Raw genomic sequence first — 16,640 nt, 5'->3', positions numbered from 1 at the left:
AAAGGGCCTGCCGAATCTAGTCTTCTTTTGGCTTCGGAGGCGTAGCTTAGGGCGGGCCCTTGAAACATCCCTCGACGATTGGTCGTCTCACCCAGAGGGCGTGGCCCGGCGAGCTGTCTATCCATCATGCGGTCACTTCCTGTGGAGTTTCCCCAGCCCAGGGAGGAGGGGGAAGAGGACGAGGGGGAGGAAGGCGGTCGTCCGGGGTTAGGTTGGGGGGGGTGTCGGTCCGTTTAGGGCGGGGGATGACTCACGGCCCATCCCATCTCCCCGACGCCGCCCGCCGGCGCAGAGCTCGCTCCATGGCTTAGCGGAGGAGGCGGTGGCGAGCGGGGGAGGGGGACTCTTATTTTGTTGGGGGGACCGGGCCGAGGCCCGACCGGCCTGGCAGGGCTCGCCCGGGGCCGGGCGTCATGTCTCATGCGGCCGAGCCAGCTCGGGACGGCGTAGAGGCCAGCGCGGAGGGCCCTCGAGCCGTGTTCGTGCTGTTGGAGGAGCGCAGGCCGGCCGACTCGGCCCAGCTGCTCAGGTGCGGGGCCGCCTGGGACCGGTAGTGCTGACTGGGGTTCCCGGGGGCCTGATCTGGGGGCAGCGGGGGCCCAGGACTGTGATCGGAGGCCCTTGGCCTAGGCTTGGAGGACGTCGGGGCGCCCGACTTGGGGGGGGCACCTAAGGAATCTGGCGGTGGCCTGCTTGGACTGAGGCTTAAAGGAGTCGTGGAAGTACATTAAGAGAGGCCTTGTTCAGATTTGGGGGGCCCTTGACTGGGTCTAGAGGGACTGATTCTGTTGTGTCCACAAACTGGTCTAACGTCGCTGAACTTCAGGGACTGAGACTCTGATTAGAGGTTGAATTTGGGATTCTTGAGTCAGGTATGAGGAGAATGAATTTAAGGGGCCACTCTGTAAGTGAGGTACTGATTTTAAGGCTTCTTTTCCCCTCAGAGAGAGGGTCCTAGGAGTCAGAGGTGCTGTCTCAGGAGCTTGGTGACTCCCAGTGGCTGGTTGCTGGAGGCTGTGTTTGGGGAAACTTGACTCTGAAGGGATTTGGGGCTATCTCAGATATGCTGCGTGGGACCAGCCTTGGGAGTGTGTGCGAGTGCACAAGAAAAGCAACATTCATCAAGACTTGATCAGAATAATCCCTCCACTTGCCCACCCGTCCAGCTGGGTCAGATCCAAGGGATAGTGGGAAAGTCCTCTTCTCACACCCTCAACAGGGGCTTGAATGGGAGTCAGTCAGACAGACAGGCAATGGAGGTGGTGCTAACACTTAACTCATTGAAGGCCTCATCAGACCTTATTGGGGAACCCAGAGGAGGATCTTGTTCCTGAGGCCACCTGCCCTAGCCTCTCAGCCAGCCCTTTTCACCCCCTACACACACACACACACACACTCAGACACAGGTACTTTTTTTTTTTTTTATCTCGCCCTCCTTGTCTGTCTCTCAGGCCCTGGAGACAATCTTGAATCTGACCCCAGAGCTGGAATGAGCACCAATTGCACCATCCCTGGCTGGGTAGTTCTTCTCTGACCTCTCAGCCTCACTTCTATCAACAGGCCTGTAAGCCCCAGCCCTCTCAGTCTAGTGCCCACCGCTTCCAGGATGAGAGCATGGGAGGGGGGCTTTGCCTACTTTCTGGCTGGGATTGTGCCTAGCTCAGCAGCTCCCCGAGCTTCCTCTTCCCGACTTCCTGGGTGGTTTTAGGGCCCCATCTGTGGGTGAAGAAAGAAAGGAAGACAGATCCTTGGGGAGGGGCAAGAATTCTTGTCAAGTGAAGTCAACCACAGTCTGAGGATTCAAGATCTTCTGACAAAATTCAGGGATGCATGTCCATGTGCCCCCATGTTAGTGGCCCTCACACTTTAGGGTCTTGCAGCTGGCATGGAGGGTTGAGCCAGGAGCCTTTCCATCATAACAATTTACCATCATCTCCTACTGCTTTTATAACGACCTGGATCATGATAGTGGTGGGAATAGTTGAAAGGGAGGGGTGTACCTGGCTTATTATTTTGGGTGCTTGTGGGTGTTGGTATGGAAGGTGTGTTTGTGTTGCGATTTATCCAAAAAACCAGGAGAGCGCTGGGCAGGCTCCTCTGACCTAGAGAAGAATGTTCCTACAAAGTGATCCTCCACTCCAGTTCTCCCTCTTGTAAATCCAGATCGTTGAGCCTAGGGGAGTCTTTATTATTTCCATTTCTTTCTTTTTTTTTTTTTTTGGTTGGATGTTGGCATCCCTCGAACTCCGACTGGGGCGGGGTTGGTGGGGGGAGAGACTTATTTGCAAAGTAGTGGATCCTCTGTAAAGTGAATCAGCCTCCCCAGTTCACTTTGTGTCACAATGGACTGTTCTGCCAAGGGGTGCTCTCCTACTGCATCTGTGGACCCCCGTGGGCTCGCATTCCGCAGCCACGAAAGCAGTGGGGAGTGTGGGGGCTGGGAGAACTCTGAATGCAAAGTCAGGAGTCCCGCAAAGTGAATCGTCACTCCTAAATTCTTCATTTCTCTTCTCCTGAAACCCAGGTTGTACACGGGATTGTTAGAGCGGGGCGCTGGGACCCAGGCGCTCTTATTATTTTGAATCTTAAGGACCTGTGGGTAACACAGAGCAAAAGAGAGTGGGGAGGGGAGACGACATGGGGATTCATGGTGGTGGTTTCAGCAGAGTGGCCAAATGTGAGGGATACGCTCTGTTCTCCCTCCTGGTCTCATCCTGTCTCTTCTCTCGTCTCTTCTCTCCTCTCCTGTCTCTGTCTCTCGGGGCAATGACATCTCCATACAATCACTGACCAACACCCCTGCCTTCCCCCCACCCTCAGCCTGAATTCTTTGCTTCCGGAATCCGGGATTGTTGCTGACATCGAATTAGAAAACATCCTCGATCCTGACAGCTTCTACGAGCTCAAAAGCCAACCCCTATCATTACGGTCAAGGTATGTTTGTCTCCTCTGTGGGACTCCCCTCCCCATTCCCGAGGCCCCTCCATCCCCTCTCGATGGGCACAGGCCCTCAGTGCCAAGCCCAACCCCTTCTCTCGCCAGCCCGAGTTTGTCAGATAGTAAAATGAAGGGCCAGGAAGAGCATGTGGAAAGCCAGAGGCCACGCTGGGAGTCCAGTATCTCAGATCTCCCCTGCTTCCTCCCGCCCCACCTGCACATCCATTCATAGATAAAAATGGCGGCATTCCTGGAGTGCCCAGACGCAGGGCGTGGCCTACTCCAGCCCGGCCCCCAAGTGGGCGGAGCTGTTCTCCTAACCCCTGGTCACCCTCCCCCACCCCTCAACGCCACAAATTCACCCACCCCTAGCCCTTTGAAGAACCCCTGCTGGTCTCTTCTTTTTTTATTTTACCCCCCCAAGCTTGGAAGTCTAAATGTGCTGAGTCATCCGCCTGGGCTCTAAGAGAGGGGAGGGAAACTGGAAAAGGGGCAGGAAGAGCAGATTGTGAAATCTCTGAGATTTTCTAGACTGACTAGCTCCTGGGACCAGAGGCCCAGGCAGGGGAGGAGGAAGGGCCTGCGGTGGCCCATACAGCCTGATGTCCACCCCCCAGGAGCATCTCCAGCCCCAAATTGAGCTGAAGAGCCTTCTGTGTCCATATCTACTGCCACAACCGCAGTTCTGCTTCATTCTGTTCACCCTTATTTTTTATGTATTTTTTAGTCTTTTTAGGGCCGTATCCATGGCATATGGAGGTTCCCAGGCCAGGGGTCCAATTGGAGCTGTAGCCGCTGGCCTACACCACAGCCACAGCAACGTGGGATCCGAGCCATGTCTGCGACCTGCACCACAGCTCAGGGCAACGCCGGATCCTTAACCCACTGAGTGAGGCCAGGGATCGAACCTTCATCCTCATGGATACTAGTCGGGTTTGTGAACCGCTGAGCCACGCTGGGAACTCATCTGCCCACCTTTAAATAGGAAGAACTCCCCGACCCCCGCCCTAGAGCTGAAGGATGGCCTCTTGGCTTAATATACAAATGAGCCCAAATCCAGGCTTCGCTCTAAGGATAGAGGGCCAAAGTTCCCCACCACACTGTGACTCCTTAATGTTGTGACCAGGTCTGGTTCCTGTGCCTCCCCTCCACATTGTGGCTTCTGAAGGCCAAGAACAAGCCGAGTTGCTATGTCGCCTCCATCGCACTGTGACTCCTTAGGCTTGGGCTGAGACTTGTAGCTTACGTGGCCCCGTATTTCCCATTCCACAGCCTCCCAATATCTCTCCAGGCCACACCAGCCACCCCAGCTACACTCTCTGCATCATCTTCTGCAGGGGGCTCCAGGACCCCTGCCATGTCGTCATCTTCTTCATCGCGGGTCTTGCTGCGACAGCAGCTAATGCGGGCCCAGGCCCAGGAGCAGGAGAGGCGTGAGCGTCGGGAACAGGCTGCAGCCTCTTCCTTCCCGAGTCCTGCACCTGCCTCTCCTGCCATCTCTGTGGTCGGTGTCTCTGCTGGGGGCCACACACTGGGTCGTCCTCCCCCTGCTCAGGTGCCCAGGGAGGTGCTCAAGGTAAGGTGACATCCAGAGGCCCTGGGAGGGGCTCCCGGTGACTGAGGATTGGTCCTGGTGGCTTTGGGGCGAGATCCTAGGGGTTCGAAGGAAGGTCCCAGGTACCGTTAAGAAAAAATGGCTCTGCTAGTGTCCCGATGTGTTTAGGGTTTCCGAGATGTTCTTGTGGAGTCGCTAGAGGTTCTTGGGGGCCATTGGATGTCTTGGTGGACCATGGAGGCTCATGAGTGCCCTGGGTGAGCCCTGGAGTCTGCATAGTGGCTTTGTAGAAAGAGCTTCATGTATGGTGATGCATGAGGAATTCTTGGGCCATTAGAGTGTCTTAGGAAGCCAGGTGTAGTTTCCATGTCTCTTAGGTGGTGTCAGAGACTTTGGGGCAGATTTTTGGGGACTGTGACAGGGTGCTCCAGAAACCGTGAGGGATTGTGTCAGCCAGGGGTAGATCTTGGGGTCTGTGAAGGATTTCTGAGAAAGGGAGTTTGGGTCCTGGGGGAGACATAACCAGTATTTGTGGATCGGGGGGAGCATTCTCAGATTCTGGGCCTGGTTTGCCATCTTTTTTTTTTTTTTTTCTGTCTTTTTAGGGCCGTACCCGTGCCATATGGAGGTTCCCAGGCTAGGGGTCTAATCAGAGCTACGGCTGCCGGCCTACACCACAGCCCCCAGCAACGCGGGATCTGAGCCGTGTCTGCGACCTACACCACAGCTCATGGCAACACCAGATCCTTCACCCCCTGAGCGAGGCCAGGGATTGAACCTGTGTCCTCATGGTTCCTAGTCCGATTCGTTTCTGCTGAGCCACGATGGGAACTCCTGGCTGGCCATCCATCCTGAGCCTAGGAACAGATGGCTTCTGAGGGCCGGACTGAGGCTCAGAGTCACCCCTCTGAGCCCTGTTCTACCCTGTTCCCTCCCATCCCGCCTCCCCCTCTCTCCACAGGTGCAGACCCATCTGGAGAACCCGACACGCTACCACCTGCAGCAGGCACGCCGGCAGCAGGTGAAACAGTACCTGTCCACCACCCTTGGGCCCAAGCTGGCTTCCCAGGCCCTCACCCCACCGCCGGGGGCTGCTAGTGCCCAGCCGCTCCCCGCCCCTGAGGCCACCCACGCTACTGGCCCCACAGGCAGTGCTCCCAACAGCCCCATGGCGCTGCTCACCATCGGGTCTAACTCAGAGAAGGAGGTGAGTGGCTGCAGACCACCCTCCCGCGGCCCCTTCCCTCACGCCTCAACTTCTAACCCTCTTCCTTCCTTATTTCTTGCCCCAGATTGATGAAGTCATCGATGAGATCATTAGCCTGGAGTCCAGTTACAATGATGAGATGCTCAGCTATCTGCCTGGAGGCACCACAGGGCTGCAGCTTCCCAGCACGGTGAGGCCCCGAGACGGGAGGTTGGTCAAAAAATAAGCACATCGACGGAGTTCCCTTTGTGGCTCAGCAGTTAACCATCCCGACTAGGATGCAGGTTTGATCCCTGGCCTCGCTCAGTGGGTTAAGTGTCCGACGTTGCTGTGAGCTGTGGTGTAGGTCACAGATCCAGCTCAGATCACCTGTTGCTAGGAACTGTGGCGTAGGCTGGCAGCTATAGCTCCGGTTCGACCCGTAGCCTTGGAACCTCCATATACCGAGGGTGCGGTCCTAAAAAGCAAAAAAAAAACCCCAAACAAACAAACAAACAAAAAAAACGCATCAGGAGTTCCCCATCAAGGCTCAGCAGTAAGGAACCTAACTAGTATCCATGGGTTCCATTCCTGGCCTCACTCCAGTGGGTTAAAGATTAAAGGTCAGTGTTACCATGAGCTGTGGTGTGGGTCACAGGCTCAGCTCAGATCCCACATTGCTGTGGCTGTGGCATAGGCTGGCAGTTAGAGCTCCCATTCAATCCCTAGCCTGGGAACATCCATATGCCACAGGTGGGGCCCTAAAAAGACAAAAATAATAATAATAATAATGAGTTCCCGTTGTGGCACAGCAGAAATGAATCTGACTGTTATCATGAGGATATGGGTTCAATCCCTGGCCTCACTCAGTTTGTCAGGGATCCTGCATTGCTGTGGGCTGTGGTGTAGGTTGCAGAGGTGGCTCGGATCCAACAGTGCTGTGGCTGTGGTGTAGGCCCACAGCTGTAGCTCTGATTCGACCCCTCACCGGGAACTTCGATATGCCCTGGGTGTGACCCTATAAAGCAAGAAGAAAGACAAAAAAAAAAAAAAAAAAAAAGCGCACCCTTATCACTCAGCTCCCCGCCTGGCTATGGATATGACACTCTCCCCCTTGGATTGTCTTAGGCTAGATGGAGGCTGTATGATGAGAAGGGGGTACGCCAGTCCCCTGGGACCATGTTGGACTGCATGGAGAGGTAGACCTTGTAGATTTGGGGGGTTTTTTGCTTTTTTTTTTTTTTTTTTTTTTTTAAGGGCTGCACCTGTGGCATGTGGAGGTCCCCAGGCTAGGGGTCTAATTGGAACTACACCTGCCAGCCTTTGTCACAGCCACAGCAACGCCAGATCCGAGCCGCATCTGCGACCTACACCACAGCTCATGGCAATGCCAGATCCTTAACCCATTGAGTGAGACCAGGGATCGACCCCGCAACCTCATGGTTTCTAGTTGGATTCATTTCCGCTGCGCCATGAGACGGGAACGCCTAGAGCTTGTAGATTTTGATATATATATAGGGTGGAGACTTCCTAGAGCTATTAGGGCATACCAAGGCACTTGAGCTTCCCTGTAGGCGGGACCAAGAGGTGGGACTCTTGAAGCATTTTGAAAGTGCCGAGACATTCAGGTCATGAGGACATACCAGACCATGAAATGATGGGAACATACCAAAGGTGTTTAAATTTGATGTGGTTGGACCTCAGAATGATTAGAACATACCACATCTCTTACAGAGAATTGTGCCAAGAGGGTGGGTCCTTGCAAGAGTGTGGATAAAACTTTCTAGAGCAAGAGATGTACCAATAAATTATAACATTCTAGTTCTGAACATTCCAAGAGGCCGATAACTCCCTTCGGGATACACCAAGTGGCTATACCTTTACTTCTTTCCAACTTATCAAAAGAACAGAATTATGTGTAAAAATGGTACCAATTTATCAGACCTTTTTTTTTAATTGTGTTTTTAAGCCCTCACCCATGGCATATGGAAGTTCCCAGGCTAGGGGTCCAATCAAAGCTGTTGCTCCCGGCCTAGCCACAGCCACAGAACGACAGATCCGAGCCCCGTCTGCGACCTACACCACAGCTCACAGCAACACTGGAGCCTTAACCCACTGAGCAAGGCCAGGGATCGAACCTGCGTCTTCATGGATGCTAGTCAGATTCATTTCCGCTGAGCCACGACGGGAGATCCCTGTCAAAACTTTTCATTGATTTGGACACAGCTAGAGATTGGAACCTTATATTAGACGAGTCCAGCAGACTAGTGGGTGTTTCAAGAGATGAAAACTTCATCAAGAGGTAGGACTAATTAATCATGGATTAGTTTGTTGCCCTAAGCTGTCCACGAGAGTGTCAAGGAAAAAAAAAAAACTAAGCTTATAGAAACAGGATTTATTCTGAGTTTCTATTGTGGCCCTGTGAGTTAAGAACCCAACATAGTGTTTCTGAGGATGCGGATTGGATCCCTGGCCTCGTTCAGAGGGTTAAGGATCCGGGATTGCCATGAGCTGTGATGTAGGTCACAGATGTGGCTCGGATCCCGCGTTGCTGTGGCTGCGGTGTAGGCCGACAGCTGCACCTCCGATTCGACCCCTAGCCTGGGAACTTCCATAAGCCGTGGGTGCGGCTATAAAAAGAAAAAAAAAAAAAAGCAGTGCTTGTTCAGATGAACCTATCTACAAAACAGAAACAGGCTCACAGACACAGAGAACAGAGTTGTGGTTGCCAAGGGGGAGAGGGGCAGTGGGATGGACTGGGAGTTTGGGGTTAGTAGATGCAAACTATTACATTTCAAATGGATAAGCAGTGAGGTCCCTCTGTATAGCACAGGGAACTACATCCAATCAGTAGACAATGATGGGAGATAATGTAAGAAAATGAATGTATTGTGTGTATGACTGGGTCACTTTGATGGATTGCAGAAATTGGCACAACATTGTAAATCAACTCTGTTTTCATTTGAAAAAGAAAAACAGTGCTTGTTGAGTAGTTGGATGCGAGATCCTGAGAGATCAGAATGTTCAAGAAGATGCTAGGGTCAGGACCTTTTTGCTTTGTTTTATTTCTTTGCTTTTTAGGTCCACACTCACGGCACATGGACATTCCCAGACTAGGGGTCGAATCGGAGCTGTTGCTTCCGGCCACAGCCATGCCAGATCCAAGCCACGTCTTCGACCTCCACCACAGCTCATGGCAACGCTGGATCCTTAACCCACTGAGCGAGGCCAGGGATCCAACCTGAAACCTCATGGTTCCTCGTCGGATTCGTTTCTGCTGCGCCACGACGGGAACGCCTAGAGTCAGGACCTTGTTGCATGGCAGCCAGAGACTTTGCATGTAAAGTGATGCAGTGCAATCAGCAATCACAGCAAAAGACTGGAGGTTGGGCTGGAACTCTTCAGAAGGGCAGAGTTGGGGTGGAATGTTGCCATGACAATTTCCCAAGGTCTGAGAAGACTGGGTTGAAACGTTCCAAGAATGCTGAATTGGAATGTTGTGCTGGACCGGGGGGCGGGGGGGGGGGGGTACTGAATTACGGCATTGGAACTCCGGAGGACCTGAGAAGGATGGTTTTCTGGCTTTTGTTCTTGGAGCCGGCCCTGAGGTCTGGGAGAGGGGCTTCCGAAGTCGCTGGAGGGGAGTTCCCGGTGTGGCGCAGCGGAAACGAATCCGACTAGTAACCATGTGATTGCGGATTCGATCCCTGGCCTTGCTCAGTGGGTTAAGGAGCCAGTGTTGCCATGAGTGTGGTATAGGTCCCAGATGGGGCTCAGATTCCGAGTTGCTTGTGGCTCTGGTGTAGGCCCCCGGCTATAACTCTGGTTGGACCCTTAGCCTGGGAACCTCCACATGCCGCGGGTGTGGCCCTAAAAAGCCAAAAAAAAAAAAAAGTTATTGAAGGGATTTGAGGGGTCTGATAAACAGACCAGGTAGGCTCCAGTCCCCCAGCAAAGCAGGGGTAGGTCCCCTGACCCTGTCCTTCCTGTTGAGTTGCTGTGTGAAATTCCTGGGAAAGAGTGGGAAGGATTCCCGGGCTGAACCAGCCCATCCTGATCTGAGGCAGCCCATCTTTGGGATGTGGAGAGGTTCGGGAGCCTGGTTTGGAGAAGGAACGGAGCCTGGGGTATGTTCCCAGCCATCATTTTGTTTTTCTGCTCTCCCTGCCCGCAGCTGCCTGTGTCAGGGAATCTGCTCGACGTGTACAGTAGTCAGGGTGTGGCCACGCCAGCCATCACCGTCAGCAACTCCTGTCCAGCTGAGCTGCCCAATATCAAACGGGAGATCTCTGGTAAGGGCCAGGGTCGTGGCCCCTTGGGCTCATCCTGTACCCCTGGGTCTGCCCCATATCTACCAGGTCTGGGAGTTGGGCCTGATTCTAGGGGCAGAGGGTTGAAACAGAAACGGGGGCTCTTTGCTGTCTTTGTCCATGTGGCCCCCGGTCCAGCTTTCACCCCACTTTTCCTTTTTGGGTTTAACAAATGGCCATCACCATAGCTTCTTTAAAAATCATAAAAAAGGAGTTGCTGTCGTGGTGTAGCAGAACTGAATCGGACTGTGTCCATGAGGACACAGGTTCGATCCCTGGCCTCACTCCAAGGGTGAAGGATCCGGCGTTGCCGTGAGCTGTGGTGTAGGTCACAGACGCAGCTCGGATCCTGCATTGCTGTAGCTTGTGGTGTAGGCCAGTGGCTATGGCTCCAAGTGGACCCCAGCCTGGGAACCTCCATGTGCTGCGGGTGCGGCCCTTAAAATGGGGGGGGGGTGGCACTTTGTAAAGAGTCACTTCCCCTGCCTGCACTTCTCCCCCCCGCCCCCACAACACTCCCTTCTGCCAACACCTACCTCAGTGGCTGCACATGCTGCCCTCCATTGTCTGTTTTCTTTCCAGGGCCCAGAGGCCCTGACCACCCCTAACTCTTTTCCAGAGACGGAGGCCAAGGCCCTTTTGAAGGAACGGCAGAAGAAAGACAATCACAACCTAAGTGAGTAACGAGAGCACATGCCCCTGCCAATGAGCCGTCGGACCACACAGCCCGGCCTCGCTCTGTGCCTGGCCTTCCTTGGGGGCCTTGCCCTCCAGCAGCCTCCCAGCTCCCCAGTTCCTCGTCTCTGCGCTTCCCTCCTTGACCTGTTGGTGACTCTTTCCCATTTTCTTTCTCTCCACCCGCCCCCCTGCCCCCGCCTTCAAAGTTGAACGTCGCAGGCGATTCAACATTAACGACAGGATCAAGGAGTTGGGCACTCTCATCCCCAAGTCCAGTGACCCGTGAGTCTAGGCGGGGAGTCCCAGGCTGGTGGAAGGTGGGGTGGGGGCCCCAGTCCCTGAAAAAGTGGTTCCTGGGTGGGCCCGCCCTTAGTGGGAACCACTGGGGGAAGTCCTGCTCCTTTGCCCCTTTCTCTGCTAGCTTTCTCACCCTGAGCAGGGTGGCAGTCCCTCTCCGTGTCCCCATCTAAAACCTTTTCTTTTTTTTTTTTTTTTTTAAGGCCATACCTGTGGCATATGGAGGTTCCCAGGCTAGGGGTTGAATCGGAGCTGTAGCAGCCAGCCTACACCACAGCCACAGTCACAGACACGTGGGATCCGAACTGCGTCTGCGACATACACCACAGCTCATGGCAACGCCGGATCCCTCACCCACTGAGCGAGGCCAGGGATTGAACCTGCATCCTCATGAATGCTAGTCGGGTTCATTAACCGCTGAGCCATGATGGGACCTCCCGCATCTAAAATCTTAAGTGCATGACACGTGCCTTGTCTGGTCCCTGTATGACATAGACACTTAATTTTCAGCTCGTTTAGTACTTCCTTTATTTATTCAAAAGATATATTGAGCTGCTTCTGCTTTGGGCCAGGGACCATGCTAGGCCAAGAGGATACCAGAAGGAACAAAACACACAAAAATCCCTGAGCTTTTGGAACTGATGTTTTACTGAGGGCAGACAGACAGCCAACAAGATCTATGAGTAGAATCCGGCACTTCTGATGAGTCTTGTGGAGTCGCATCAAGAATGAAAGGAATAGGAGTTCCCATCGTGGCGCAGTAGTTAATGAATCCGACTAGGAACCATGAGATTGTGGGTTCGATTCCTGGCCTTGCCCAGTGGGTTAAGGATCTGGCGTTGCCGTGAGCTGTGGTGTAGGTTGCAGACGCGGCTCATATCCCACGTTGCTGTGGCTCTGGCGTAGGCCGGTGGCTACAGCTCCGATTCGACCCCTAGCCTGGGAACCTCCATATGTCATGGGAGCGGCCCTAGAAAAGGCAAAAAGACAAAAAAAAAAAAAAAAAAAAGAATGGAGGGAATGGAGTTCCCATTGTGGCTCAGTGGTTAACGAAGCTGACTAGGAACCATGAGGTTGCAGGTTCGATCCCTGGCCTCGATAGGTGGGTTAAGGATCCGGTGTTGCCGTGAGGTGTGGTGTAAGTCACAGATGTGGCTTGGATCCTGCGTTGCCGTGGCTGTGGTGTAGGCCGTCAGCTATAGCTCTGATTAGCCCCCCCCCTAGCCTGGGAACCTCCATTTGCTGCGGGTGCAGCCCTAAAGAAAAAAAAAAAAAAGAATGAAAGGAAGGTAGAAGGATGTTGGGGAGGGTCACAGTTTGAGGTGAGGAGGGTGGGGATAGGGCAGGCCTCGACTGATGAGGAAAGATTTAAAGAAGGAGCCTAAGGAAGTGTGGAGTTCCTGCTGTGGCGCAGTGGGTTAACGATCCGGCTTGTCTCTCTGATATTGCTGGTTCGATCCCCAGCCCAGGTTAAGGAACCAGCCTTGCCGCAGCTGTGGCTCAGATTTGATCCCTACTGTGGGTGTGGCCAAAAAGGGAAAAAAAAGAGACTAAGGTGAGACAGGAGCCATCTGAGAATCTCGAGGACTAGTGTTCAAGGCAGAGGGCAGATCTGAGGGGGGAATGATTTTCCATGTTCTGGGAGCTCTGAGAAGCCAGTGTGGCTACCGTGAGATGAATTAGGGGTGTAGGTAAGAGGAGCCTTAGGGGATCAGGTCAGAGAGGGCTTCCTGGCTTCCGGGTTGATGGGGTATCGTTGGAAGGTTCCAGGCAGGTGATTTTCTTTCTTTCTTTTTTTTTTCTTCTTTTTTTGGTCTTTGTGCCTTTTCTGGGGCAGCTCCCGTGGCATATAGAGGTTCCCAGGCTAGGGGTGGAATTGGAGCTGTAGCCGCCGGCCGACGCCAGAGCCGCAGCAACGCGGGATCCAAGTTCCTAGTCAGATTCTTTAACCACTGAGCCACAACGGGAACTCCCCAGGCCGGTGATTTTCATCCGAGGATCACATCCTTGCTGTCCCCGCATCTCAAGTTCTAGTTGTGTGGCAGGGCACTCCGTCTACCCAGTCCAGTCCCCACTTCGGCTCCTAAGGGCTGCCACATGCAGCTCTCCCTTCTCTCCTTCCCCTCGGGCCGCACAGGGAGATGCGCTGGAACAAGGGCACCATCCTGAAAGCCTCGGTGGATTATATCCGCAAATTGCAGAAGGAGCAGCAGCGCTCCAAAGACCTGGAGACCCGGCAGCGATCCCTGGAGCAAGCCAACCGCAGCCTGCAGCTCCGAATTCAGGTCTGCAAAGAGGAGGGAGGAGATAGTGGCTGGGGTGAGGGGGAGCTTCCTCGAGGCAGAGGCAGAGGAAGAACAGGCCAGGATTTTCCCTCCTCGCCTATTTGGGGGATCCCCAGGCTTCCTGACTCACACAGCGATGATGATAAGTACTAATCATAACATTTTTTTTTTTTTGTCTTTTTAGGACCACACCCATGGCATATGGAAGTTTCCACGCTAGGGGTTGAATCGGAGCTGTAGCTGCCGGTCAGAGCCACAGCCATAGCAACGCCAGATCTGAGCCACATCTGCAGCCTGCACCACAGCTCTTGGCAACACCAGAACCTTAACCCACTGAGCGAGGCCAGGGATCGAACCTGCGTCCTCATGGATCCTAGTCAGATCCATTTCGATTGAGCCATGCATGAGGGGAGCTCCAGTAATCATAACATTAATAAGAATAATAATGAATATCAGTTAATGTTCGTACTGTTTATCTTGTCCCATACACTGTGACAAGAGCCTTGTCTCCGGAGTTCTCTTGTGGCTCAGCAGGATAAGGTTCTGGCATTGTCACTGCTGTGGCTCTGGTGGCTGCTATGGTGCGAGTTCCATCCCTGGCTCAGGAACTTCTGCATGCCATGAATGTGGCCCAAAAAAGAAAAAAAAAAAAAAAAAAAAAAAAGAACCAGCAAGAGCCTTGTCTCCACAACAATCCTACGAGACAAGAACCATTATTATACCCACTCTAGAGACTGGAACCCCGAGGCTCAGAGTCGTTAAGCAACATGCGTAAAGTTAAGCATCTAGTGATTGGCAGAGACTGAATTCGAGCTGCCCCCCCGCCCCCGTTTTTTCGCCGTGGAAGTTCTAGGGCCAGGGATCGAACCCATGCTACAGTAGTGGTCTGAGCTACTGCAGTGACAAGGCCAGATCCTTAACCCCCTAGGCCACAAGGGACCTCCTGACCTGCCCTTTCAACTGTTACATCCTCTACCTCTGAGGGATGCTGAACCCCAGCTTATCCCACTCCCACCCCCTATGTTTTGCAGGAGTTAGAACTGCAGGCCCAGATCCATGGTCTGCCAGTACCTCCCACCCCAGGGCTGCTCTCGCTGGCCACAACTTCAGCCTCTGATAGCCTCAAGCCAGAGCAGCTGGATGTTGAAGAGGAGGGCAGGCCAGGCACAGCAACGTTTCATGCGGCCGGGGGACCTGCCCAGAGCGCTCCCCATCAGCAGCCCCCAGCGCCACCCTCCGATGCCCTTCTGGACCTGCACTTTCCCAGCGACCACCTAGGGGATCTGGGAGACCCCTTCCACCTGGGGCTGGAGGACATTCTGATGGAGGAGGAGGAGGGGGTGGTGGGGGGACTGTCAGGGGGCGCCCTATCCCCACTGCGGGCTGCCTCCGATCCCCTGCTTTCTTCAGTATCCCCCGCTGTCTCCAAGGCCAGCAGTCGCCGCAGCAGCTTCAGCATGGAGGAGGAGTCCTGATCAGGCCTCACCCCTCCCCTGGGGCGTCCCCACCCAGGACGGGAGGACCAAGTCTCGGATGAGGCCCCGCCTTTTCCCCCCACCTTCCCATGAGACTGCCCTGCCCAGGTGTACAGGGGATGAGGAGATGAGATGAAGCCCCACCCCTGTAACCAGGCAAGGAGGAGGAGTCAGATGAGGCCCCGCCCCTTCCCCATCGGAGAGGCCAGCGCAAGTATTTCAGACCTGGAGAAGGCAGGGACGGCAGGGCCTGGCCCCGGCAGATCAGCAGCCTCACCTCTGCCCTGTGGGACCTGCCCTTGCCCCAGGTGAGGGAAGGAGATAGGATGAGGTCGAGGGGCCCCTGGCCCCTAGGGACTGTCCTAGCCAGGTTTCCTGGGATGAAGCGGTGGCAGGATACAAGGCTCGATTTCCTGGCGCCATCAGTATAGTCCCTCCTGGCAAGGAAGAGGAGTCAAAATGAGGGCGGTTCCACTCTGGGGGTTTAAGCCCTGCCCTTTCCCTGTGAACCCTGTCCTGCCCAGGCAAGGAACAGAAGTGAGGATGAGAGCCAGCCCCTTCACCTGGGAACTCAGTCCTGGCCTTCTAGCCGTGGAGGAGTCAGGCCCCGCCCCTTCCCTATAGGAATAGCCCAGCGCAGGTATTTCAGGCATGGAGGAGTTCGTAAGATCAGGCAACTTTGAGATCACAGCAACTTCCCTTCCAAGCATTCCACACTGCAGGGAGGAGTGGTACTTAAGCTCCCCCGCCTTAACCTGGACCAAGTGACCTAACCTAGGAGAGCTTTAAACGACCTTGCCCTTGAAGGTGGGGGCAGATCTTAACATCTTGTGGGTTGACATTCCAGATCCCAATCAGGAGTGAGTGAGAGTGAGACCTCCACCCTGGGGCAGAGGTTTGCCTCCTTCCTTGCAAGGAGGAGACTTGGGTAGCGATGGAGCTCAGCCGGGTACTGAATGCCCAGAACCCACAACCCAGTACTGTTTGTCAACTTGTAGCCCAACAGGATGCAGGAAAGGGGCCTTTCCAGGGAGTTCCCCAGCCTAGGAAAAATGTGGAAGCCTGTCCCACCAAGGCAGAGGCCTAGAGGGAGGATTGCAAAAGCGTATGTGTCCCCTCTTTTGTTAATCTGATTTTTTTTATTGACACCCCCTACTCAGAAGCTAGCTCACCCCCAACCTCTGGCCTCCACCCAGTTCTCCATTTGGAGAAATCATCCCCATTTCAGAGTTATCAAGAGACACTCCGTGCCCGTTCTCATCCACAAACACCCAAGTCGTCAGCTTTGGATTGGGGCCAAGCCCCAAGGAGGGTGTACTGAGGGGTCTGTAGGTTTGTGATTAAAATAATAAATGCTAGGCGTGTTTGATGCGCTTTTAACTTTGGCAAAGAGTCTCCTGTCCTTGATTTTGTCTGTGCAGTGAATATGGCTCAAGAAGGCCAGGAGGAAGTAAGGTTCTTGGAAGAAAGATTGGAGAGGGATGGATAAAAGAATTTTAGAGAGAATGGAGGAAAAAAATGTGTAAACAAAAGCCATCAAGTCCTTAATTATCTGCCAGGCAGCCTCTTCATTGTTGCAAATGTTTAACCCAATTTATTACTCTAAGGAATATTCACCAAGAAACTACTGATTCTGGGAGTTCCCATGTGGCTTAGTGGGTTAAGGATCCGGCATTGTTACTGCAGTGGCACTGATTCAATCCCTGGCCCCAAAACTTCCATATGCCATGGGTTTGGCCAAAATAAAAAGGTGCTGATCGGTTTTTTTTGTTTGTTTTTTGTTTTTTTTTTTTTTGTCTTTTGCCTTTTCTAGGGCCGGTCTCGCCGCATATGGAGATTCCCAGGCTAGGAGTCCAATCAGAGCCATAGCCACCGGCCTACGCCACAGCCACAGCAATGCGGGATCCAAGCCGTGTC

General features: G+C 53.8%; 1 protein-coding gene across 4 annotated transcripts; it reads left to right on the top strand.

The window, feature by feature from the left end:
* The first annotated feature begins 143 nt into the window (after positions 1-143).
* Positions 144-16,113, top strand: TFE3 (transcription factor binding to IGHM enhancer 3). 4 transcript variants are annotated; one of them, XM_013986132.3, is made up of 10 exons: positions 144-529; positions 2,821-2,934; positions 4,275-4,513; positions 5,454-5,699; positions 5,785-5,889; positions 9,853-9,970; positions 10,608-10,664; positions 10,873-10,948; positions 13,101-13,248; positions 14,280-16,113. In XM_013986132.3, the coding sequence occupies exons 3-10, from the start codon at positions 4,295-4,297 to the stop codon at positions 14,721-14,723; spliced, it is 1,413 nt and encodes a 470-aa protein (XP_013841586.1). In that variant the 5' UTR covers positions 144-529; positions 2,821-2,934; positions 4,275-4,294; the 3' UTR covers positions 14,724-16,113. The 4 variants fall into 4 exon arrangements, with proteins under 4 accessions (XP_013841586.1, XP_013841585.1, XP_003135122.1 ...); XM_013986131.3 differs by having other exon boundaries at positions 4,229-4,513; XM_003135074.7 differs by having other exon boundaries at positions 4,210-4,513.
* Positions 16,114-16,640: the final 527 nt, after the last annotated feature.

This window comes from Sus scrofa, chromosome X (assembly GCF_054392235.1).
Source record: "Sus scrofa isolate SSC_HxYL_T2T_F1_AM1 chromosome X, Sscrofa_HxYL_maternal_Yorkshire_Landrace_v2.0, whole genome shotgun sequence".
Taxonomy (NCBI): domain Eukaryota; kingdom Metazoa; phylum Chordata; class Mammalia; order Artiodactyla; family Suidae; genus Sus; species Sus scrofa.
The sequence above is the reverse complement of the archived record's forward strand: the minus strand, read 5'-3'. Positions and strand labels throughout refer to the sequence as shown.

Coding starts and splice junctions, on each gene's coding strand:
- TFE3 (XM_003135074.7), top strand. CDS start 414: ATGTCTCATGCGGCCGAGCCAGCTCGGGACGGCGTAGAGGCCAGCGCG. Junction 5,890..9,852: donor GGCTGCAGCTTCCCAGCACG/GTGAGGCCCCGA, acceptor CCCTGCCCGCAG/CTGCCTGTGTCAGGGAATCT. Junction 9,971..10,607: donor TATCAAACGGGAGATCTCTG/GTAAGGGCCAGG, acceptor ACTCTTTTCCAG/AGACGGAGGCCAAGGCCCTT.